Below are 26,819 nucleotides of genomic sequence, written 5' to 3' on the forward strand. Positions count from 1 at the left end.
ATAAAATGTAATTTCTGTTAACATCCTGCACATACCCTCATACAACTGGATATAATGAAACAGAATATGGAACAATGAACTAGCAAAGAACTAGAATTTGTTGAATACCTATTCTTTGAAGCCCAAATTGTCCATAATCTTTACCCTGGATGAATCCTTGAAAAACATATGTTGCTCCATCAGGTTCAGCAGAAACCTGTAAGCAAAATGTACTTTGAATTAAATGGGGAAAAGTTTGTTGCAAGTTACATGTATCTATTTGAAAGGGAGCTGTTCTATTCTATATCCTACTATACTTGTCTGGTAGCTGTTATTCCCCACTATAAACACCCTCTTTTTCTAGGAAATTTATATATAAAGTTCAAAAGAAAAAATAGGACTGTTATAGGCACAACTTAGACATGGTGGTTTACAGTCACATCTGATACATTATACTACCTTTAACTTTATTTTTTTAAAACCAGTAAGACCTAAATTTTCTAGTAGTTCAAATGTCAGTATTTCTAAAATACTGTATTTCTATACTTCATATTTTTTTGTTTTGTTTAGGCAGTAGATTGAAAAAGTTATACTGCATATAATTCTACGGATGCAAGTATTGACATTTTAATAGCTAGTTTTAAATGAAATAAAAAAGACCTCACATTAATTGACAGTTCTTTTGATTTTTCTCAGTGCTTATCCCAATAAGTACTTAATTATACAGCCGTGGACCAGAAGAACATTGAATAAGGCTTTGGTACAAGGGAAAAATATGCTAGTATAAACTAAAAGGTTTGTGGAAGGGAGGGGATGTTTGTAATCCTATGATTACCTCTCTGATTACAGTAAGTACAATCTAAAGTAGTGCACTGTATACAATTTGAAAGATACTTGCTTCTAAGAATAGTTACTAGGTTTAAATTCAGTGTAGTTTCCCTCAAGCTTTTCCCTTAAGCTTCCCTTTCTCAAGACACAGTATATCTTCAGCAGTGACCTGAAGCTATGTTTTCACTGAACACAGGGTGCCTTTCTTAGGTGATTTTTTTATTTTGGGCTAAAGCAGTCTCTGTGCGCTATTCCAAGATTCAAAGAGAAAAAAGGTCAAGTAAGAACAGTATGTAAATAGCATATGGAATGTAGGGAATATACTGTCTACTTCTGTATATTTAGAAGCCTGAAAATAAATTCCCTGCATTTGCTACCTCAGGAGCATGTTCATGAAGCCTAAACTTTGTACGGGCCAAGAGAGTTAAGCCTTTTTACTAGAACATTTGTTGCTTATTAAGTTTAGTTTAAGGTTTTCATTCTGCACCTTTTTAAGAAATTATTGTTCAACCAGTGCCACTTGTTATAAAAATATAAATTTGTGTGTGCAATTCAATGTACACTTCTTCTTTTCTTTTGGCATGTGTACACATAGTGCTGTCCCTGTAGTGCTTAACCAATAGGTGAAACATAGGAAAACAGACAAATTCCTTGAAAAATTAGATGGTGTAGTAAGGATGTACAAGTGTTTATCATCATCCAAATAATTTTAAGCTCTTTGTTTTCTAAAAAATCTACTTTTTTTCTCTATCTATTCTTGCAAGGCATTTCCTTTTCATGGCTTAATCCATCCCAGAAACCTGGGCTATTTAACCCTCTCCTTTACCTCTCCTCCTCTCAGTTATGGTCTCTCTTCCTCTCTGTTTCAAAGAATAAACTCAGACCCAGAACCCCAAGGGGCCTAATGATAAATTGGAGTAATCTATTTTGTTTTCCACATACATGTGACAGTTCATCTTTTGCTTGTTGCTAAACAAGGAATAAGAGACCTATGAGAAAGGCTTCTGTACTAACACGCATTATAATTTTGCCTACACTCTATGACTGTTCCCATACTTTTCCCTCGGACTGGTCTCCTGCATTTTACAAGAAAATTTTCATTTAATTTAATGAATTGGCCTTGCTAACAAGATTCCATTTGATATGTCTCAGGATTTTTTGGGTGTGAAAACCAACATGATTTCAATCATACAATTAAAAAGTCCCTCTCTTTTGCAGCAGAAATATACTCACAAAACCATCCATAGCCCATTTTTCCTCTTTCAACTTGCTTGCAGATGTATGGGAGGGTGCTTTAATGAGATATATGTGGAGCATTAGCCGAGCTTCCTGGCTTTTATACACTCCTGTAGAATATAATTTTAAAAATTCTCATTTGTGTTGACTTGAAAAATTATGTCATCTTTGAGAATAAACACATCATCTCTTGTCTTAAAGAGGAAAAGCAGGAAGAATAGGTACCAATTGTCAACATTGTTTGTTTAGAAAAATTCACTCTATTTTGAAATTATTTCAATAATCATAAAATTTCAATAAAAACCATTTTTAGCTTAGCCTGTAGAGAGGAGAGAAGGCAAGGAAAACCCCATACACACAGCTGTTACTTCAAGCCTTAGGCAGAACAAACATTGACAGCAATCTGATTTGAAATGGAAAATATTGTTCTGAATCAGGAAGTGTGTATTTAAACCTCACATCCCTACTTTCAATACATATAATTTAGTCATTACATAGAAAATGTGATAATAGGAAGATCCACATACAAATTCTATTCCAAAAGCTGCTGCTAAATGTAAAAAAAAAAAAAACAAATTTGAGAATATTTTTAAAAATTGGATTGTTCTTCAGAAGTTGGTATGGTCACTTACAACACAGTTTCTTCCATATGATAGATGAAAGGAAAGGAAGATGCAACCTTCTTTGCTTTGTAGACATAATTAATTGACTCACTATTGTTCCTGCAGAATAATTATTTAGAACCCAAATATCATTATTTGTTGATTTGGAAACGGAAATAAAATACCACAATATGTTTAGTGATTTCATCTTCTGTGGGCAATGATTCCTAATTCATGTTTCTTGTGTACCTGCCTAAATTGAGAAAACAAAAGCCTTCTCCACATCAAGGATCCATGACTGCCCTATAGGAGGTATCATTCCTATAAATAATCTCTGGGCTAATCAGAAGACTTATTTTCATGTTAACACTGCCCTGAGCGCAAATGAATGTGCTTTGGCAAGATGGGTTTATTCTATGTATAATTACAGCAAGCACAGGTGTCAAAATAAAAAGAAGTATAAAAAGATGCATCAAATGATGGAATGCAAAACAGTAAATGATGCAGGAGGATGAAACTATGTTTCATTTGAGAAAACTACAAATTGAGTATAGGTAAATTCAACTTCCTGGCATGTAAATGTATTTTTTGATCCATCCCTACTTCCCTGGCCCTAAGATACCCTTTCAGTATACAGGATCTCAGTGTTCTATCTGTAGAACAGGGAAGTAAAAAATATTAATTACCTGATGACATATGTAATGCCTGTACATACAGTTGAAAAGGGCATTTGGAATCACATTTGTGTCTAGTTAAACGAACCTTTTATTTGGAGGAGGAGGGTTTTGAGTGAGAAAACACAATGGTTTACTTTTCTAATTCTAAAAATACAAAGTACTACATCTGCTGTACCTAATATCTTCATGGAAATTACATGGATGAAATTAATACAATAGAAAAAATTCACACACAGCCAAGACAAAGAGTTTTTCAGTCCAGACTCTCAGGCATGATTCTTCAAAGGACACCTACAAAATTCCTTTCACAGACAAATCTAATGATAAGAATTTACTACTCTACTCAATACTGGGAAGTAAGACCTCAGCAGAAACATAGATTCTCTGGCTCATTACATCCTTCCTGTAGACCACCCCTCTCAGCAAACAGGAGATCAGGCCAAGCCAAATAGTCTTATGAATGGCAGATCTTCCTTGACTACTCTGGTGTCCTATGATAAGGTGACTCAGTCGATGAAAGGCTGTGGATGTTGTCTCACTGAACTTCATAAAGGCTTTGACACCATTTCCAACAGCATCCTCCTGGAGAAACTGACTGTTCATGGGTTGGACTGAATAAAAAGTTGACAGGTTGGACGAGCTCAGAGATTTGTGTTGATTAGAGTTACATCCAGCTGGTGGCCAGTCACAACTGGTGCTCCTCAGGGCTCAATACTGGGGCTAGTCCTGTTTAATGTGTTTATCAACAATCTGGATGAGGGCATTGACGGTACCCTCAGTCAGTTTGCAGATGACACCAAGTTGGGCAGTAGTGTTGCTTTGCCAGAGAGTAGGAAGGCTCTGCAGAAGGAGCTGGACAGGCTGGATCAATGGGCCTGCACTTGGGTCACAACAACCCCAGGAAACTCTACAGGCTTGGGAGGCCCTGGGGGTGCTGTTCATGGCTAGACATGATCCTTCATTGTGCTCAGGTGGCCAAGAAGGCCAATGGCTTCCTGGCTTGTATAATAAATAGGGTGGTCAGCAGCACCAGGGCAGTGATCATCCCCTCCTATTCTGCACTGGTGAGGCCACACCTCAAATCCTGCATTAAGTTTTGGGCCCCTCACTACAAGAGAGACATGGAAATTCTGGAGCACGTCCAGAGAAGGGCAATGGAGCTGGAGCAGGGTCTGGAGCACCAGTCTTATGCAGAGAGTCTGAGGAAACTTGGGTCGTTTAGTCTGGAAAAAAGGGAAACTGAAGGCAGACTACATCCTCTCGTCAATTACCTGAAAAGAAGTTGAAGTGAGGTGTTTTGGTACTTTGCTCAACCAGAAGGTGGTAGGGTGAAAGGAAATGGCTTCAAGTTGTGCCAGAAGAGGTTTAGATTGGATCTTAGGAAAAAATTCTTCACTGAAAGGGTTGTCTGACATGGGAAGAGGCTGTCCAGGGAAGTGGTGGAGTCACCATCCCTGGAGGTATTTAAAAGATGTGTAGATATGGCACTTCTAGAGACATGTTTAGTGGTGGATTTGGCAGTATTAGGTTAAGTTGGTTATGTTAGAAGTCTTTTTAGACCTAAACAATTCTATGATTCTACCTCCTTTTTTTTACTTAGGAAATCTAACAAGTGTCAGCTCTACTTTCTTTCCATGTTCATTAGGTATCTCTGACTTTCTAGGTCAACATATATCAATCTCATCATATTTGTTATTAGTCATTAGGCTACTGTGGGTAATTTTTATAATTAAGAATTAAGAAAATCTCAGGAATAGTACTTGAAATTTATTTAAAACTTTTAAAAGAGAGGCATGAGAATTAATATGATTCTTTCACTCCTTATTGACTATTAACTCCAAATATAGTAAAAACCTGGAAAATTTAAAAAAAAAAAACCAAGGGGAGGGAAAGAAGTGGAAAAATCCCTACCTTTGAAAAGGAACTGAAATGCAATGAAAATTTCTTTGATAAAATAATAAAGTTTAAGTTATGCAGAAAGTTACAGGGAACCAAAGTATGTAAGACAGGAAAAGGAAAGAAAGGAAATTAGTTTTCCTTAGCCCATACCTGATAGCAGCAATTCCATATTGCTGTTTGTAAGTGTTGCATTTACTCTTCCTGAAGTTGCATTGAAACTGGTGACTGTCAAAGTCATGGGTTGCTTCTTGCTTTTGTAATTGTAAGATCCTTTCCATATATAATTTTGGGCAAATACATCATCAGGAACTATATAAACAAAAACATGTTTCAATACGTATTGCAATATTTAGTACTTACAAAGTCAAATATCCAACAAAATGTATGATAAATATTAGCATTTTCTTTCCTTTTTATAAATCTACTAGGCCTAATTTTCAGATATCAAACATACAAATCTGTCAGGAACATTTATGAAAGAAACATATTTGCACTGAAGACCGCAACCACAACTACATCTTCATTTGCTTTTTTACTAAAATACGGACCTGCCCCAGAGTTAAATCATTTCCAAAAATTCTGAAAGCTTTGGCCAGAAGATCATACTCCACTCACTGTAGAATCTTTTCTATGCCTGCACAGATGGCTAGGGACATATACCTAGCATTACATTTTGCAGAAATTAATATCAATTTAGATATAAAAAATTTCATAATCATTTTCTTTAAATGACATGAAATATAAGCATTTTCTTTATTAACTGGTCAATTTTTCTAATGAAAAAAATTATATAAGGAGTTTTGTCTTGTCTTCAAATGCTTAAAAACATTATAAGCTTCACCAGGAGAAAAAAATTAATTCTCTAATTTAAAATTTAAAACAGATCATAGTCTGCTGGGGAATAGAAATGCTAGATTTATACCCTTACATTTTATATTTATCATTAGCAAACTGTAAAATTATTCATTTAAGCAATGCTTTCCAGCAACAAAAAAACTCCACCAAAACAACAAAAAGATACCTATGAAGTAAAAACTGATACATGCAAATCTTTAAAACCTTAACATGAAATACCTGTTAAATAATTAAATTAAACATGATTTAGGATGGGCTTACTACACTTTAAAAAGTAACGTATCAGAGTTAGCCCTGTAAGAATCACTATTTCAAATCAGCAGTTTCACATTATTTGAAGTCATTCATACTGAAGTTAAAGCTCTGTGTTCATGTGTGCATTGGCATCTCGTCAGATAAGCAGAGAAGAATATTTGCCCTTTTCTCTCTCAGGATACCCCTAAATCCAAGACTGGGACCTACTGGAATATCCACAGTTTTCTTTCATTGCTTGTTTTATGCAACACAAAGGCAGGTTGTCTTCTCCATGAAGGGCAAAAGAGCGTTCCTAATTTTTCTATCTCTGTACATGTACGTATATATGTATATGTTTCTTGAAAAAAACATGTAGATACTGGACCTGCAAGCAAGGAAATTGCATGGTGCAAATGCTCTGATGCTGTTGATTTGTAATCTGCCTGAAATATATTTCCCTACTTTTAGGAAAACTAATCTTTATGGGCTATATGGGCAGTTAATCAGGACTGCACAAAACGAATGAAAATTTTCTGAATTAAAAACTTGATGTCTACCACTCAGCAGCACATCATTGAAAAAAATAGTTTTGAACTAGTACACAAAATGTTAAGAAAAAAAAGCCCCCAAATCCCCATATGCTAAAGTACTACTTTTAAATCTTATTCATTATCAGTAGAAATTCAATAGGTTTATTATACTCAAAGGTTAATTTTAGTTACAGAGACTGCTCTTTTCAAAAGATCTCGTCAGTGGACAGAGAGCTTCTCTTGTCAGAACATCCAAATATGGTCTTCAGCAAATCTGTTAAAACCTGAGACTTTAGCAAAAATTCGAGAAGTTACCTTGTCTCAGCTAAAATTAGCTTTTTTGGAAGCTATGTTGAAGGCTAGTATTTAGGTAAAGCAATTTAAATTAGCAATATGTAAAAATGTGCAGGACTGAAGAAAACTGCAAAACATCTTTAAATTATTTCAAGGTGAGTAGTGCAGTTTCTAAATAAGTAAATTGCATAGAATCTTACAGAGAACACAGTGATTTCGGTGAAACCAATAAAACTCTCATTTCATAACAGAAATTGTATATAGATATAAATTATACCATATGGTAAGCAGACTTCAAAATTGGGGAATAATTTAATTATTTTCCCTCCTTGTTAATCTAGTGCCTAATCTAATATCCTTTACACATTCTAAACCACCCAGTGCAATCTCATTAAACTGATCCCCGTTGTCTTTTCTACAGAAATGGTTTATAGCTATATAAACCTTGGAGTACTTACCACTTAGTTTGGGACTCGGTGTTCCCAATGCTGGTCTGGGATCCTTCACTAATATTTTAGAACCAGCTGTTAGAAAGAATAAATTATATAAAGACAATTCAGTAGCAAAATGTTACTCAGAAACAAATAAAATAATTTCCATCATGAAATTTATTTGTTAAAAAGCATATAAGACTATGTTTCGAACTCAAATATGAATGAGATTTCAGTTGGTATCAAACCTTAGTATCACAGGAGCACTTACACAAAAATTTCTTCTGTTCCCCCATTATCCTCCTAAATCAGGCACCTGGATGCTATCAAGTCATTTTCAGTAGTCAGTGCAGGGTTTCACTTCAGAATCCATGTTTCAGAATTTACAGTCCTGGACTGTGCACTAATATGTGAGATCCTTCTAATATATCATCTAATCCTGGCTGTGTCACTTGGATTAGGAACAGTGAACAGTGCATTGACTGCAATGTAAGACCAAACAGCGAAGACACACACAACAAAGGGAGCTTGAAATCATTTCTCTCCAGGACTTAACTGTCTTCAACAGTACTGAGTGAGACATCTTGTGTTCAAGACTGAAAACCCATAGATGCTGACATAATCTCTTAATAGTGAAGGAGAAGGTCACTCATTCTTTGAAGAATAACAACAGAAAGAAAGAAACCAAAGGGGCTGTCCACAGAATAGCCAACTGCTCAGGTGATATGAGAACTGGAAGTTGGAAAATACAATTTCTTCTCTGCTTAGAGCAGGAACTCTTCCACCACTGAAGATGATGAACTAAATGCACTAGGACATTATAATTTCCTGGAGGTGAAGCTATTTTATTTTGAAGAAACTAATTTGGATTCACTGGAACATAAAGAAGACAAATAATTCTGTCTCCTAATATAAAATAGTCCATGTGGCACTAGACTCAATTCCTTGCTCCAATTGCGATTTCAATATTTTGTATTGTGGGTCGTGGCCTTGAACCCAGGCCTTTTCTCTCCAATCCATGTTCTAAACAAATACACAAGAAAAGAAACTACTTCCCCCCTGAGTTGAGTATTTTTCTGCATAAAAAGGAAACTTTTGCAAGGACTGAGAATATTTTTGAGAATGAATTTTAGCTTTTTCAAAAGGTCTTTTCTTGTCATGTATGTTAAAACTGTAAAGAAGCAAGGGCAGTGGTTGAAATGCAACCTAAGGTTCTCATGGTCTATTATTACTGACTGATTAACCTCAATTTCTTCTCTGTTTCGAAAGAAACATACTGAACTTTACTATATATTGTTGACCTGGAGGAAATGGTCCAACAGCATATGCTTTCCAACTACATTAAATTCAGGTTAGAAATATCTGGATTACACTTTCTAGTTGGGCTTTAGCGTAAAAAGATGATGAGCCAGTTAGCCTCCTTAAGTTGAATAAATTTCTAGTCAAGTCCAGAACTGAAATTTGAAACACGAAGTAAAACTTAAATGCAAATGTTAAATACAAATCCAAACTAAAACTAGTTAACTATGAAGTTAAAGTTTCTAGGTCCAGATATTTGAGTAGGACTTTCAAGATTTCAACTCTGTAGTTAAAGGATCAAATTCTAGTTTAATTCCCCTACATGTCCCTTTAGAGCTCTCAGCTCCAAACATTTTATTCTTTTTCATCCATTTCAAAGTTATTTTTGTGAAGTTCACAATAAAAGGTGAACAATCTGATCTGGTGTTCTCCTATGCTCCATCAGAGAGATATTTCACCTTGCCCTATAGCCAAAACTGAAATTACCTAGGAGATATTTTACTTTATGTAATTAGAGTTAACATTTTGCAATATATTGCTCATTATTAGCTTCCTCCACTGCTAAAAAGGAAGAAGAAACACATCTCTTTCTAAATTTTTTAAAATTTCTCTAATATTTTTTCAAGACATTGGGAAACTAAGCTATATGATAATGTAGATACACTCATAGCTACTACTTAATACTTAAAAAAAAAAAAAAATCTCAAAAAGCTTCCTTACTATCAAGTAATACAACTAATGCTACGTCTTTCAACAGCAGCAGCAGAAAATTCTTGAATCAAAATACAACCTATGAATCACATTTGGCCTGCCATAATACTTTCCAAGTACTGAACAAGTCATAAGCTTCCTGGCTGCTAGCTTTCTAGCACTATCCCAAAGCTCTGCTTTATTTTCCCCCAGCACTTGCCTGGCATGCAATTCCAGGACACCTGTTTTTTTAGTAATACAAACTATTCATTTCCTATTTCCCTTCCAAGTAGCAGTGTTTGGCTACAGAGCCTGTGAATGCCTCTGTAAGAGCCCTGGGGATAACCACATCTGAAACATTAGGTAACAGTAATCTGAAAAGGCCTTTAATTATTCAGGAAATAAAATTCCAAACAGTTCCTACACTTGAGTATATTCCTTATGTCACATGAAAACCACCTTTCTCACCATGACTTGGTTATGGTGTTTTTCATGTCCTACTGTGACAAGGTAGGTAGTAAAAATTAGAAACAAAATTAAAGGTTGGAACAGCAAGGACAAAGTAGATACATTTTGTTTTCTAGTAGTATACAGTTCCTTACATAAAAATATGAAATAATATTAAACCCTATGGATTAATTGCATGCAGTGATTCAGACATCTTGAACTTTAGGCACCTTTCTCAAATATTACTACAGAATCATTTAATCATTTAGGTTGGAAAAGACCTCTTAAGATCTTAGAGGCCAATAGCTAACCTAACACTACCAAGTCCTCCACTATATTATGGCTCTAAATGCCACATCTACATGTCTACCTCCAGGGATGGTGACTCCAGCACTTCCCCGGGCAGCCTGTTCCAATGCTTGACAACCCTTCCTAAATTTTCCTCAAAAATTTTCCTAATATCCAACCTAAACCTTCCCTGGCACAGATTTAGGCCTTTTCCTCTCACCACTTCTTAATTTGAAGAAGAGACGAACACTCACCTTGCTACAATCTCTTTTCAGGTAGTTATAGAGAGCAATATGGTGTCCCCTCAACATCCTTTTCTCCAGGGTAAAGACCCCCAGCTTCCTCAGCCTCTCCTCATAAGCCTTGTGCTGCAGACCTTTCACCAGCTTCATTCCTCTTCTTTGGGCACAGTCCAGTACCTCAATGTCTTTCTTGGAGTGAGGGGCCCAAAACTGCACACACTATTCAAGGTGTGGTCTCACCAGTGCCAAGTACTGAGTGACCACTAAGCAGGTCACTTTGTTATAGCAGGAGATTTGATTCATCAAGCAGGACCTGCCTTTTGTTAAAAAATGCTGACTGGGCCCGATCAAATTGTTGGCGTGTGTGTGCCAACTGCAAGTAAAGAAAAGCACTGAAATATGACAGATGGCAGATGCAGCAGGAAACAGAAGAGCTTACCTTCACAAACTGGAACCTTCCCAGTCCATGTGCCATCAGACCTACAGGCTCTATGCTCTGATCCTCCTGCCAAGAAGAAGCCTGGCTGACAAGTGTAGATCAGTGTATAACCAAGTGATGGAAGATCCATTCCTGCAACATTAGCGTGACTTGGTGTTTCTGGTTGTTTACAGCTGTGAGCTACAAAGAAAAGATAAAACATCCTTCTGTCGAAATGGTGAAAATACTTCTGAAAAGATAATATATGCTCATTCTGACAGTTAACTAAGTAAAAAATAAATAGAAATTACATATTAATATGTTTTCATTCACATTATAAATTACTATATAGTCTATAAAATATTACAGTGAGTCTGTAAATACACTCTTAAACATGGACCTTTCAATTCCAAGGGACCAATAACTGACTTAAATGCACTTACATGAACAAGATCAGTTGTCTGCATATGAGAATAGAAACAGCACACATCATACCAGACTTAAAAGCAATCATGGCTTGTGACTTACATCACTTATGATATCTATGTAGCATTGTATAACAGTAAATAAATGGTCAGTTGGAAAACTCTATGAAGGGTCAAGGAGAAATTGAAGGTGAGTTGTAAATACCAGAAAAATTAAATTAATATTTCTAATCTCATATGAAGTGTCTAACAATCACCAGAATGTGGGATTTATGTGTTATCTCAAAGACAGCATACCTTCAAGAGCAGACTTCACCTTTCAACACACTGAGCTACTGTTTTTTTGTTTGCTTAAGATTAATGCTAGCACCAACTGAAATAATACTAATGCTGTTTCCTTCTGTGGATATGTTCTCCATTCACTGAAGTAATTCTATAGGGTCAGATCTTATAAGATAAGACAATTTCCAGAAAAGTACAGCTGACTAGCTGAACTAGAAAGACTAACCTTGATCTTATATCTTCAGTAAATTATCATTATTTACCAAAGTGTAAAAGATCTACGAAATGAAGTGCTGCTGTCTGTACTCGAAGAAGATTCTCTCTATTTCAGATTCAAAAATTTCCAATTGCAAACTCTTTTTTCCCCATCTTAAAATACCCTGACTCCTTGTTTGAGAAACAGTTCAAACTGTTTACTAGAACTGATTTTAATTATATGCTCTCCTACATATTTTAGAATAGGGCCTTCTGATACGTCCTGTTCTCACACCTCCTGAGTTGGAAGGGTTGCACCCTCTTAGATAGAAAGTGACTTTGGATGAAGATCTGCCAATTTTCTCTCTCTCTCTTTTTTTTTTAAATTCTATTGTTTCTTATAGAAAAATTCACTCAGAATCATATTTCTAGCTGCTGTAAGCTAGTAATGCAAATTTCTGTTACCTTTCAGTTAATAAAGTCATATAGATTAACTTTATGACAATTTTACTGCAGCTAAATAGTCTAGATAAAAAAAAATTGAGGAGAGAAAAAAAAATTATCATTTCTTACGTATACATTCTGGCTGGATTCCACTCCATGTAAGATCAGGAAGGCAAGTTCGTGTTGTTGAACCATGGAGCAGGTGTCCTTTTTTACACTGAAATTGAACAACATTTCCCACCTGTTGAAAAGTAGAAAACACAATAATATTGTTAGGAGCAACTATTAGCTGGGATTTTTTTTCCAAATTTGATCATTCCTTCATTTAATATAGAATTGATAAGTTGTGATTCTCTTTCTCTAGAAAGTAAATTATTTTCAGAGAACAATTTGATATGAAACAAAAAACTGCCTCATTCTCAGTAGATTTACTCTCCCCCCAAAGTTAGATCCTCCATGGAAGAAAATCAAATCCTCATTTTCTGTGGTCTCTCTAGTGTGTTGCTTTGGGCTTGGACCAGGTAACAAACTGTGAGTTTGGAAACAAAGCTTATGGTGCCTTCCCCACTCTGGACCAAGAAGGAGCCAGTTGGGCAAAATTGCCACAAACAAGGGAAGTCACAGAACTGAAATGGGTATTAGATTCTGCAGGACTTTTTCTGAACTCTTTTAGAAAGAAGTTCCCTTTGTGGAATGCTGGATACATTCACAAGTTAAAATGAGAAATATTTGATTAGAATAGATGGGGCTGGTCAACAACACTGTCTCATGCTTCAGAATATTCCTATGATATTTTAATTTTTTTTTAATGAGAGGAGGTAAAGAATAATCGCTCTTTACACCACTTTGATAATAGAAACCGGAACACAAGTACATTCCAATTTAAAATAGCAATTCATCTGAGATTAGCTTTTAATTATTATTCTTATTATGGATATGTGTTGCATAAAAAGGAAAATAGATTTCTTACAGTTTCTGCACAGAATAACTTGTTCAGCATGTCCAGTCATGGTGAAATTGATGAAAATGCAAATAATTCTTAGTTTCCATCAAAAGCGAGGAAATTAGATTAGAAGTATATCATTCAGAGAGTATTGTATTACACAGTGTGAGTGGTTAACTAAAATATTAAGGTGCAGAGATCGTATCTATTGTTCTCCAGTGGCCTGTATTAATATATTTATCAACTCATGTTTAAGCAAGAAGTTGAAAACTTGAAACTATCTGTGACAGCACACTTATAGTTCTGGTTTGGGTTTTATTTTTTAAATTATTTTGTTTAAATGCATAACACTTGATTCAGACTGATGCTCAAAGGTAAAATGTGGATTCTTTCCTGATAGTTTAGTACAGGGAAACAGCATTTCACTGCTGCAAGTATTCATTTGAAACTTTATAGTACGATTCCATTTCAGCTCAAGTTTCTCATCAGAATGAAATTTAATAATAACCCATGAACTACAGATAGTAGCTCATCAACACAGGATGTGATTTAAAATTCATCTCCCCTTTTTTGCTCTTTTCTGTGCTCACTAGACTATGTAATTACTTTTAAAAGATTTTGAAGAAAATACACTAAATCATTTGCATGATTAAAATACTGCAAGTTTTAGAAGCTGCACCAAAAAGCTATAATGCTTTTTTTTTGGTAGCAAAGATCTTAGTTAATCAACATCAATAATATATTACTTTAAAAAAGTATTAGCCTTATGAAAGGTGTGTTCAAATGACTACATCAGTGGACAAGGGAAGCAATACAGATGTCATTTTTCTGGACTTCTGTAAAGCTTTTGGCACAGTCTCCCAGAATGTCCTTCTCTCTAAATTGGACAAAGATGGATTTGATCAGTGGACTGTTAGATGGATAAGAAAGTGTTTGGACAGTCACAATCAGAGGGTAGTGGTCAATGTCTCAGAGTCCCAGTGGACATCAATGACACATGGTGTCCCTCAGGGGTCTGTACTGGGACCAGTGTTAATTAATATCTTCCTTAATGACACAGAAAAAGGGATCCAGTGCACCCTCAGTAAATTAGTAGATGATACTTAGTTGAGTGGTGTGGGTGACATATCTGAAGGATGGGATCCATCCAGAGGAACCTGGACAAACTTGAGAAGTGGCCCATGGGAACCTCCTGAGGTTTAGTAAGACCAAGTATAAGGTGCTGCACTAGACCTTTTAGTAGGATTGGGCTGAGGTATGAACAGATCAAGAGTAGCCCTGCCGAGATGGACTTGGGGTGTTGGTGGATGAGAGGCTGGACATGAGACAGCAATGTGCACTGGCAGCCCAAAAAGCCAGTTGTATCCAGGGATGCATCAAAAGCAGCATGGGGCAGCAGGTTGAGGGAAGTGATTCTGCCCCTCTATTCTGCTCTGATGAGACCCCACCCAGAGTCCTGCGTCCCACTTTGGGGGTCTCAGCACAAGAAAACCATGGACTTGTTGAAGCAAATCCAGAGGAGGGACACCAAAATGTTCTGAGGGATTCTCCTATGAGGAAAGGCTGAGAGAACTGTGTTTGTTAAGCCTGGAAGAAAGAAGGCTTCAATCTAGCCTAATTGTGGCCTTCCAGTAGCTGAAGGGAGCCTAAAAGAAACACAGAGAGGGACGGTTTACAGACACATGTAGTGATAGGACAAGGGAGAATAGATTCAAAAGAGAGTAGGTTTAGATTAGATACTAGGAGGAAGTTCTTTGTTGTGACGGTGGTGAGAGACTAGTACAAGTTGCCCAGAGAAGCTGTTGATGCCCCATACCTGGCTGTGTCCATGGTGAGGCTGGATGGGGCTCTAACCAACCTGGTCTACTAGAAGGTGTCCCTATCCATGGCAGGGGGCTGAAACTAGATTATCTTGAAGGTGACTTCCAACCTAAACCATTCGATTATTTTATGATTTTACCAGAAACACAACCTTTATTTTATATGTAAGCCCCAAAGCAGCATTAAAAATGCAACAGTTGCCCAAGAGAGGAAGATGTTTAATAGGTGCTGCCATGCTGTTCAAGGTAATGAATAAATGAAAAAAATTAAAATCAATATGCAATAATCAATATATTATATTTATTAATTATATAGGATATGTATAGTAATTACTGAACAAATAAAAGTAATTTTTTTTAAGTTTCTTGGTCTACTTTGCAATACTCGTGTCAGAGGCACCAGGTGGCGCTACAATACAGGATTCTATGCTCTAAAAATTCCCAGTCCTGAGATGTTCTGATTTGTTCTAATTTTTATTCTACAGCTCAAGTAGAAGCATTATTACTCTGGGCAACAGTGTTTGTATCCAATAAAAAAAAAAAATATTTCCTTGTATAGTGCTTGATCATGTCTGTTCCATAGCTGGTTTTCTATAGTGTCAGTTATAGTTTGGATATTCCCAAAATTAACATCAATAACTTCTTTGGTTTTTTTGGCTAAAACCCAAAGACCATATATTTGTTATTCTCTAAAAGGAGAAATAGCAATCTGAGAAGAAAATGCATAAATACCAATCTGCATCCATTTATAAAGTACTCTAGATAATTTTTTCACCAAATAAGATTATAATAATGTATAATAATTATTATAACAATAATAGTAAGTTATTATCCTTGTTATTTCTTATATTCCTTATAGAAACAGAAGATACTTCTAACTCTCATGAGTTACTGTACAATCAGTTTTTTTCTCTAGATTTCAGTTTACCAAAGAACATGAAGATACTCTAATAAACTTCTCTATCCCCAGAAATTCGTGCCAAAGAACGAAGAAGCTAAGGGAATGTCAGTTATTTCTCTTCACTAACTTTTAGCATCATATTTTAAGTGAATGAAAACATACATCATTAACTCTTCACTATATCTGTAGTTTGGTAGCCCAGTAATACATTATTGCCCTTGTAACAGGGGTTTGAGTTTGCAAGACTGCTGGACAGAAGCTTGACAGGCTTCCTCTGTCTGAAAGAGTCTTGAGCTGCCTGGAATTTTGTGTTAGTTTTAGTTTTGTTTTGTTTCGTTTCTAAACTTGATTTAGCTGTAAAATTTAAATTTTCTGTGATCAAGTAGCTATGACCAGTTTTTATGCCTTTCTTTGTCTTTATATGGTACAATCACAGCTTTATATCCACAGCAGTAAAAAAAGAATCTACTATGTGCAGAATGAGCTATTTCCCATTAATGTGATGTGGTACAGAGAAATATAGGCCTGGTGCTGGAACGACCGTAAAGCCCTTGAGAAACGCAGCCAACAGGTTGCTGTGAAGAAGACTACAGTGTGACTATGATAAAAGATGCAACAAAGTCTGAGCACTGGAGACCCTGTTGCTGTGACCAACTCACCCTTAAAGACATACCGGCCTGGACAGAATCAGGTTTCAGAGGTAAAAAAGAACAACTATCTAATACAGGTGAAATGTACCTTATAGTATAGATAGAAATATAATGTGTATGGTGTGGAACTGTGGTGTGAGTGGTGTAAAAGTGTGTCAGAAACATTACAAATAAGCCCAGGTGAAACACAAATGACAGAGACTAAAAAAAAAAAAAAAAAGAAAAATCACATTTGTGCCAGTGAAGCACTCCAGATTGTGACACTAACACACTGACACCAGAGACCTCATGACCATGAGAAGCAGTAGGAACCAGGAAAATACATGGTGTCTGATAAAAATTACATTTTCATGGATGCAGTGATGGTGCCAGCTGTGCTAATGGAGACAGCTATATTGTGGTAGTATAGCACTTCTCTTGGAATTTCATCCTACAATTCAATCAACATTGAAGTTTATATCAGCATTACATTCACAGGAGATTATTTGCAAGGCTGCTCAACATCTGCAGATCAAGTTTCATATGGAATTTCATAAAACAGAATCCAAGAGCTAGCAGAAGGCTACCACTACTGCATTCTGTCTATTTTCCTTTTTAAGTTCAGACTGCTCTTTGGCTCAATTTATGCCTCAATATGAGGGAAAATAGCTGAATTTCTACCAAAAAAAAGTTGGAAAAAGTATGAGAAGTAATAAATCTTGTATATATGACTGACTGGTCTAAGCAGTTCTAAATTGTTTCTTCAATTCAGTAGTACCTTGTGTTACAACAGTTTATGGTGAAAGTGCTATAAGCACTTTTCTATGTTTCTAGCAATATAGCTGAAGAAGTATTTCAAACCCCACAGTTTCTTTTCAAGGAGAGATTTATTTTCCAGATTACAGATGAAGTCAGTATTCACTAAGTTTTAAAGTTATTTTTTCTCCATTGTAACACACTGCTAAGGTAGATCTCTCAAATAAAAAATGCTCAGATGAAAGGTAAACATCCTAGAAGTATGTATTCATAACAATTAAAGAATGTGATGCTACTCATTTCCATTCCATGCCAGATATCCAAGTAGCCCTAAAACGGTATTTTGATGTTATTTGAACACATAAGAAACTGATCAGCTTCTGATTGAAGAATTCAATACTGTACAAAAAAATCGATGCAAAATTCTGTTGCCTCTTTTTCTTCAAAGCTCTTATTTAATAGTTGAAGCATCATTCAAATGTGAGGTGGTGATATTTGTGCTTTTGTTAGTGTAGGTTCCAGGATGTTAGGTTTAGATACACCTTTCTGCCAAGCCTCGAATTATCTTGTGTTTGCCTGAACTTTCAGTGCAATCAATGAGATAGCAAAACAGATAATCAAGAGTAGGGGAAAAAACAGGATGAAAACAACAGTGCTGTGGAAGTTCATAACTTGACATCAGTATTGTGAAAAGCAAGTGTCAGTCAGTGATTTTTGTCAGAGAAGAGGTAGTGCCATTTGTTGAAAAGCACTTAAAACAGGATTCCACATATGAAGACTTGAATTCTAGTGTAAGGCTATGGCTTGATATTTTTTTATGAGACAGAGAAATAAATTTAAACCTTGGCAATTAAGTCAATTAAGTTACCTTATTAATATTAGTTCAAATATTAAGTATTTAGGAGAGATAAAGCAAAACAAACAAAAAAACAACCAAACCAAAACAAAAAACCCACACCAGTATTTTGGAACAATTCAGAATCATTCTTTACCTTCCTGCTATGGATAAAAGCAAAAATCACTGTAATCCCATTCACACAGGAAGTTAATTATAGCATAATATAAATTCATTTACAGTATTTTTTGTCGTTTAAAGAAGTCATAACATTATACAATATAAGACAATGCAATATTTCTTTCCAGGATCTCCAGACAATAACTTGTCTAGAACCAATCATTTTCACTATTGTTTCCACCCAATCAAGAACTAAGCTCAGCTTCATCTGTGTGACTGATACTTCTACACTGTTATGTATTAACTAAGCAATCAGAGTAACCAGAAACTGCAAATTTAGTTACTACATAAAATCAAACTCACTGTGTGAATGTAAGAATAAGTTGCTGGCTAGGTAAAGAGACTGTAGCACATACATCTTAAATATACTGGGCACTAACCTTATAACTGTTTACAATTTGGGTTTTTTTTAGAATTTACAAGGTTGTAAACTCTGCCAGCAGTTACGCTTATTTTACAAATGATTTGTCAATTGACATTTTGCTTGATATTTTGACAGTTCTAATGCTAGCTGTGAGTGACGTGTTACAACTACAGTACAAATGAGAAAGACTGCATTAGCTTCTTCAATGAAACCTCATTAATATGTGAAACTGTGACAATAAAATTATAGAAAACACTTAATAAATTATTCATTTGTTACATAGTTGAATAAAGAGTTGCCCTCTAGCATAATATTGTATTATAACCAAACAAAATTAGGCTAAGGACTGCCCCTGCATATCCTATCTTGGCACAAAGCAGCACGTTCAGTTCCTAGAGAAAACTGAGACAATTTTCACTTGCATATGATTGTGATCTAGCACAATCTGAAAACCCAAATATTGCTAAAACTAAGACTGAGTAGTACTGCATAAAGGCCATCAAAAGGATAAACCAAAGAAATTTTTGGCCATGAACTAGAAAAGTCTTTAGCTACAATTCGCTTTTAAAAACTAATTTCATTTTGTACATTTGTTCAAGTTTCACTCAACCCTTTCCTTCATTTCCAGCAAACTGCAGTTTTTATTCTGCTACTAGACAGAGACCTCATGCAATTGTGGACCTGCTAGGTACTCTTCTGTTCATTCCTTTTCATGTGCCTGGAGCTTTCAGCCCTGACACCAAACACAGATGTCACAGGATAGATAGATTAGGCTCTCTCTTTGTTTACAAGATTCCTAGCAAATTATAAAGTGCATTTTTGCATCCCTAAACCATTCACTCATGAAAACATCTCACTGACATCACTGTTTTGTGTGAATCAGAAAATCAGCAGTTCAAAATAATTTTCAGTTTCATGATTCTTTTTCCAGCAGAAACATATGCAAGCACTGTTTGCCACAACATAGCTTTGTATAAGATGTGGCCAACAGTCTCCTGGGAGGCATCAGGCAGAACATGGAAAAATGGTCAAGGGAGGTGCTTCTTCCCCTCTGCTCAGCCCCAGAGAGTCACAAGTGAGTGCTGGGCTCGCCAGTGCAAGAGAGACGAGGACAATACTATATTGTCTATACACTGTATACTCTATATATACTTATGTGGCCCATCCAGTGATGGGCCACAAAAGTGATAAGGGACTATAGCATCTGGAATACAAGCAGAAGCTGAAAGACTTGGGGTTATCCAGCCTGCAAAAAAAACCCCCAGGGGCAGGACAAGCAATGGAAACAGACTTTTCTTCAGTGGTGCCCAGTGACAGGACAAGAAGAAATAGGTATAAATTGAAACATAGGAAATTCTCTTTAAAACTAAGAAAAAAGTGTTCATTTTCAATGTAAGGGTGATCAATTTGGAACAGGATGCTCAGAGACAGTGTTGAGTCTCCATCCCTGCAAATATTCAAAACCACCTGGACGCAGCCCTCATAAACCTGTTTTAACTGACCCAGCTTTGAGAAGGGGGAGTGGACTAGAAGTTCTCCTAACAGGTCTGTGACTCTGTAGTTTATTTGTGGTTCCAAACAGAATTTCTCTCAGGAAAAAAAAATCCTGCTTTTTAGAGTATGTCTACACTAGCAGTTTGGCACACAGTATACACATTTTTAAGCAGAAAAAGCCTATTTAATAAACTGTAGGGAGAGCTTATATATTGGTGGGAGATACTAAAATTCTTCAAGGTGAAATCAAGCAGAACTTGATCACAAGGTTTTTCATGTAGTGCATTGTTGATAGGGACACAGGGTTAGTGTAATCCAACATCCAGAAATAAGGAAACACATCAACACATCAACAAACAACTCTTACAGAAGCAGTCTCTGAACCTCTAATCAGGTGTTTCTAGACTTTAAGATAGTATAAAAACATTTAAATATGCAAGTTAATTTAAAAAATAGTATACTCTACCTGATAGCCAAATGTGTTGTTTTGTGACCCATGCCTTGGGACTCCTGGATTTTCACATGCTGTGCGAGTAGGTTCTAAAAAAAATTGCAATATATTAAAGACAAAACAAATTACAGTATTTTAATTACATACATGAATGTATGACAAAATAAGGCTTGTTCAGCAACATGCAATAAGCCAATCACAAAGACAAAAATAAAGTGATTTGATCCTTAAGAGAGTATAGAATAACACCAAGATAATTCAAAATAACTGAAATACCCTAGGTTGACTTAGCAAGAAGAGGAATAATAAGCATTTCAAGAAATTTTAGTGCATGGGCATAATCATACCTATACATCGAGGAGAAGAACCACTCCATGTTCCATCTGCTTGGCAAATCCTTGTGCTAGAGCCAACCAAAATTAAAGGAGGATTGCAGCTGAAAGAGACTTCTGACTGATAGATGAAGCTTTTGCCTTCTCTTTTCCCTTGAGCAGGTACTCCAGGGTCACCACAAAACTTTGCTGTAAAAAAAGACATGATAGAAATGGAATGTGTAATTTATTTAAAAAAATTAAAATAACACTTAACTGAACCACGTGAAGAAATTACTCCGAATTTTGTATTTATTTTATTAAACACAGATCAAATATGGAAACATTTAATAGGAATTCAGAGAGACTAGATATATAATATTTAGTCTGCCAGATTGCAGTAGTTCTGATAGTTGTTCAAAATGACTACATTGTGCTTGGTCAGTACATGACACTTAATAAATCAAGTCGACAACTTATTTTATTAAAGTCCAAATATCTACAATTCACCCATGACCGAAACCTCATCAATCTGCAAATCTTTAGAGAACAATCAAAGAGTGTATCAAACTTTCATGTCAATCTTCCCTCCTCTCTTGCTTTCTTGCCACCTACCCAGTGCTCAACATTTTTGTATGATTAAATGATTTATCAGATAGATTTTAGGAATCATAAAGTCATGCTTCCACATCCTTCACTGAAAGGTAAGATTTTGTATGTATGGAAGTACAATACTTGAAATTTAGAACAGTTAACAATAAAGAAACACCAAAAAAAAATTAATAAAGAAACTTCTGTAGCAATCTAAAAGTCAAATGCTAATGAACTGTTATTATACTGGATAAATTTCCCTGATAAAAATCTGTTCTTAAATTGATATTTTTACCTTATTCCTATCACCTGAAGATTCCTTATGTCTATAGCATGTCATAACTGAGTAAATGCACTGCTGGCAAATTTACTGGCCGCTTTCTGCAGCATAAAGTACTGAATATCGTCAGAAGTTGGATTTTGAATAATTGACCCAGGAAATTAAATCAGCTGTGGCAAATCCTGTGTCATCAGACTATATTATCCCTTGACACACCATGAATTCCAATACTGTGTAGCCTAATTTCATATCAGACAGAAAACACAGTAATAGCAATAATAATAAAACCCCCTAACCCATACGTGTTCAATAATATGTTTCTAAATAGACATGCTGTACAAACAGTGGAATTTTGTGCTCCATCTTTCTCATCTACAAACATAATTTAAATTACGTCTCTCAAACAACAACTTCAAAACGCATTTGTAATGTTTCTATCCTTGTCACCCATGTTTTAAGCTTTCCAAAGGACCTGCTCACATGAAATGCTCCTGCCCTCTGCTTCTTTCTACAGACACTGACTGTATGGGAAATCCATGCACATCCACACTGGTTAAGAAAAAGGGCTTAATCTGTAACATACCAGAAATGTATACAATTTCACCACTTTAGGTGGCAGGGGACTTTGTGCAAAATTGTGGGCCAACTCCAGAAAAGATCTATGGGTTGGGGATAGTGTCACATAGTGTACACACAGTGTACTTTTTTTTGTGAATGACAGATCATGGTTGTTATGCATTCACTAGAAAATTCTGCATCTTAATTTGAGAATACATGAAACGCTTACAATTTTTTAACACAGAGGCTTGAAATTGTCTCCTAACAGTTCTTTGCACCGACAAAGTAACAACAACCCTGAAGGGAAAAACAATTCTCGCATTCAAAAATGAGTTTTTGGTAAATTTATTCATTTTTTCTAAAGCTAAGTAAATTCCACCACTTAGTTGTCAGTCAAGTTGACCTAGTCATTGAATACTGAATACCTGCCTCTTATATCAATAAATGTGGAAACCAGGCATCATGGCAAAACACAGCAGTTTTCCTCTGATACTAGAGCAGGTGACTACAGAATAAACTAAAGTTGCAGTGAACTGAAAGCTCTATGAGTGTTTCCACTCTGAATGGAAATATTTTCCTAAGAACTCTGAGAGCCTTTAATAGAGTGGGACCATGGAGTTCTGGCACTGAGACTGAGGTTAGTTTCATTCCTAGAAGAAATTTAACTGATTAACAGCACATTTCTTGTCAATGTCTGATGGCAGCAGTGAGCACACCTGTTGGAGATGTGCCCAGATAGAGGAGATGCTCAGCCTGGTGACTGCGCTTCTTGAGGAAGAATTCAGGCTGAGGAGCATCAGACAAGGAGATTGACTGGTGGCATTATATTCTACCATTCCTGAGATGGATATACTATACAACCTAGACTATGACACAAGAAACAAAGGATCCCCTACACTCTCACCACCAGGAAGAAGGAGCGGATCTAAGAGATGAGGGGAAATAGAAGTAGGTTACTACTTGGGGGGACAGGCAAATCCCTTCCCAGCCTGCCTCATCTTCCCAGGTGCCCTTATACAACAGGTATGAGGCCCTGGAACTGGATGGACTGACAAGTTAAGATGCAGATGAAGGGCAAAATAACCTACCCCCTGCATCATCACCACCTCTGTCAAATAAAAAATGGTAGTTTTCATAGGTGAATAACTTCTGAGGGAAACCGAGGACCCAAACTGCCAACTGGACTTTACCCATAGGAAAGCCTGCTGCCTCCTTGGGGCCTGGGTAGGAGACATTACGAGAAAACTGTCTAGTCTGGTACAACCCTCTGATTATTATCTGCTGTTCTTTATGTCCACAGCAATGAGGTAGCAAAGAGAAGTCCAAGGGTAATCAAAAGAGATTTCAAGGCCTTAGAGCAATTGTTTGAAGGATCAGGAGGACATCTAGTGCTTTCTTCAATCTTTTCAGTACCAGGGAAGAATACTGAAAGGAGCAGGCAGACCCAGCAGATCAACAGATGGCTCTGAGGATGGTGTCATTAGAGGAACTTTGGGTTTTTTGATCATATTATGGTCTATACAACACCAGATCTGCTGCTATTTAATGGCAATCAGAAGACTGTCTCTTCTCAGAAAAGAAAAAGGATTTTTGTGCAGGAATTCAAAGGGCTGACCAGTAGAGTTTTAAACTACACTGGATGAGAGAAAGGGACAAAAACCAGGTTTATCTGTGATATGCAATGGATAGCATGCGAGATCCTTCAGTCTTCTCCAGGAGGAGCGAGAAGCCTTGACTCAGCCCATGAAATATGACATCCTTGGACTAAACAAAAGTCCTGTGACTGGTGTGCCAGTATGGAGGGTTACACACTCTTCAGGAGGGATAGGCAGGGCAAGTGAGGTAGGGGATGAGGCAGTGGGGAGGGGTGGCAGACCTTGCTGTTGGTTATGTGTCCTGGTTTAGGAATGGCACTGCCCAATTCAGGGGCCCCCACCGAGGTTCCCCAAAAGCACCCTGCTGCTCTCTTTCACTCTCCGAGGTTTTCCCCTCCCCCTTCCCACTGTGTGGGGCTGGGGTTGAGAATTGCAGGCACAAAGGGCAGAGATCACGGGTTGAGATAAGAACAATTTACTGGAAACAGCAATGAGATAAGAAAACAAACTAACAGCAACAATATTAATAACAAAACTGTACAAAAGAGAGGGTGATTAACATGCAAAATATTTACCATGGCGCCCAACTGGACCTGAGCAGAGTCATGTTTTTCTGACTGGAAGGAAGCCTTTCTCCTCAGAAGCAAGAATCCTTTCTCCCACCCCTGGTAGTGATGTAAGAAGTTATAGAATAACATCTGGGACTTAGCCCTGCCCCCTCCCAGCTACTGCAAAAAAATTAACCCTGTCCTGGCCAAACCCAGGACAATATGGCATGTTAAGAGCCTTTGGTAAGGAGTAAGGGACACACAAACAAAGAGGATGTTATTATGGGAGTCTACTATAGGACACACAGTCAGGATGTCGACACTGGCAAATTAATTCTTCAGTGAACTAAGGGAGACCTCTAAATCAACTTCTGTTGTCTTTTGGGGGACTTCAGCTTGCCAGATGCTAACTGTGAATACCACACAGCTAGTACAAACAGGTCCAGAAGATTCCTAAAACACCTGGACTCAAAGGTATACTAAGTAAGTTTGCTAATGACACTAAATTGGGAGAACCTGTTGACTCACTTGAAGGCATCTGTGCCCTGCATAAAGACCCAGACAGATCAGAGGACTGGGCAACCACCAACCATATGAAGTTTAACAACAGCAAGTTATGATTCTGCGCCTGGGATGGGACAACCCTGGATGTACATCCAGAATGGGAAAATGCTGCTGGAAAGCAGCACTGCAGAAAGGGACTTGGAGGTCCTGGTGGGAGGCAAGTTGAATATGAGTGAGCAGCCAGGAGGCCTAATTGTGTCCTGGGGGGCATTAGGCACAGCATTGCCAGCCTGGCAAGGGAGGGATTGTCCTGCTCTGCTCTGCACCTTGAATATTGTGTGCAGTTTTGGGTGGCACAATATAAGAAGGATCCAAAAGCATCCAAAGCAGGGCAACAAAGACAGTGAAGGGCCTTGAGAGGAAGCTGCATGAGGAGTGTCTGAGGTCACTTGATTTGTTCAGCCCAGAGGAGAAGAGGCTGTGGCAAGACCTCATTGTGGCCTACAGCTTCTTCATGAGGTGAAGCAAAGTGACAGACACTGATGTCTTCTCTGTGGTAACCAGTGACAGGACCCAAGGGAATGATAAGCAGATGTGTCAGGGAGGTTTCGGTTGTGTATCAAGGGGGTTGGGCAGTAGAACAGGCTCCCCAGGGAAGTGGTCACAGCACCAAGCCTGACAGGGTTTGGGAAACATTTGGACAATGCTCTCAGGTACAGGAGTAAAAAAAGAACTCTTTGGGTTGTTCTGTGCTGGGCCAGCAGCTGGACTTCTATTATCTTTATGGGTCTCTTCCAATTCATTATATTCTATGATAATTCTATTATTCTATCTGCAGTTAGGCATTTTCTGGCGTAGGTCTATATTTTTGCCATCTATTGCCAAGCTTATAAAACCAGCAGTCCTGTACTGAAATTACTGCATGAGTAATTAAGCAAACAAATTTACTGGGTCATAGATGACAAATACTCACCCAAGGACAGGGTCATAATCCATTCTGAATAATTATTCTATATCATAACTATACCTTTCATATCTTCAGCTAAAGGCTCTATGGAACCAAGCTGGGAACTAAATTTCTGATGTCAAAAAGTGCTTAAAGATGCTCATTGAGAATGACTTTCACCAGCTCTCTCTCATTTCTGCCAGATGGCAACTAGTTTAAACTCTTCAACAAGCACTGGCTGCCAATTGTTTTCTCTTGCAAGCCAATGGGTAACCATTGCACATCAACAACATTCAGATAATGTAATCTGCATGAAATAGCCTTTAATTCCCAGGCAGCTGCATTCCATGCTAAATATACCGTTTAAAAATTTTAAAGGTAGAGCCCACTTTTTCAGAGTATATTGCAGTATTGAGTATTCCAACTTTAAAAATCATAAATAGCTTGTGGTATCCAAAAATGAATGAAGGACACCATATTTCAATCAAGAACAAATAATGAAAATAATTTTTCATAGTCTCAGATGTTCACAGTATAGTGGACTCTAGAAAAGCTCTACATAGAGAATTTAAGCAACAAAAAGTGGTCTTGTTCTTTTTCTGCCAGAAACAATGCCCTTCATCATGTTCCACCTCTGGCACACAGAGTTTCAGCAGCAGTCAAAAACTGTTGTTGATGATATGAGAATATAATTGGGGAAAAAAAGAAAAGAAAAGATGATCTATATGATATGTTTTCATGGTACTGGGATATAGCCAAAATACAGAACATTTTTGACAGGGAGAGATGAAAAAAATAGTGAAAGAACAGAGAAGTGC

At 36.9% G+C, this 26,819-nt stretch overlaps 1 protein-coding gene across 4 annotated transcripts in view; it reads right to left on the reverse strand.

Moving 5' to 3' along the window:
* CSMD3 (CUB and Sushi multiple domains 3) overlaps positions 1-26,819 on the reverse strand; it is a 613,333-nt gene that overhangs the window by 6,004 nt on the left and 580,510 nt on the right. For all 4 annotated transcript variants that reach the window (XM_042035930.1, XM_042035929.1, XM_042035928.1 and 1 more), the window contains 8 exons: positions 21,016-21,189; positions 20,684-20,757; positions 12,425-12,536; positions 10,971-11,150; positions 7,593-7,658; positions 5,372-5,530; positions 2,041-2,153; positions 109-196 (listed from right to left, as the gene is read on the reverse strand). In XM_042035930.1, the coding sequence (XP_041891864.1) occupies positions 109-196; positions 2,041-2,153; positions 5,372-5,530; positions 7,593-7,658; positions 10,971-11,150; positions 12,425-12,536; positions 20,684-20,757; positions 21,016-21,189 (966 nt within the window). The remainder of the gene's footprint in view (positions 1-108; positions 197-2,040; positions 2,154-5,371; positions 5,531-7,592; positions 7,659-10,970; positions 11,151-12,424; positions 12,537-20,683; positions 20,758-21,015; positions 21,190-26,819) is intronic.

This window comes from Corvus kubaryi, unplaced genomic scaffold (genome assembly GCF_017639235.1).
Source record: "Corvus kubaryi isolate FWS band 111438036 unplaced genomic scaffold, C.kubaryi_AGA036_p1.0 37385, whole genome shotgun sequence".
NCBI lineage: Eukaryota > Metazoa > Chordata > Aves > Passeriformes > Corvidae > Corvus > Corvus kubaryi.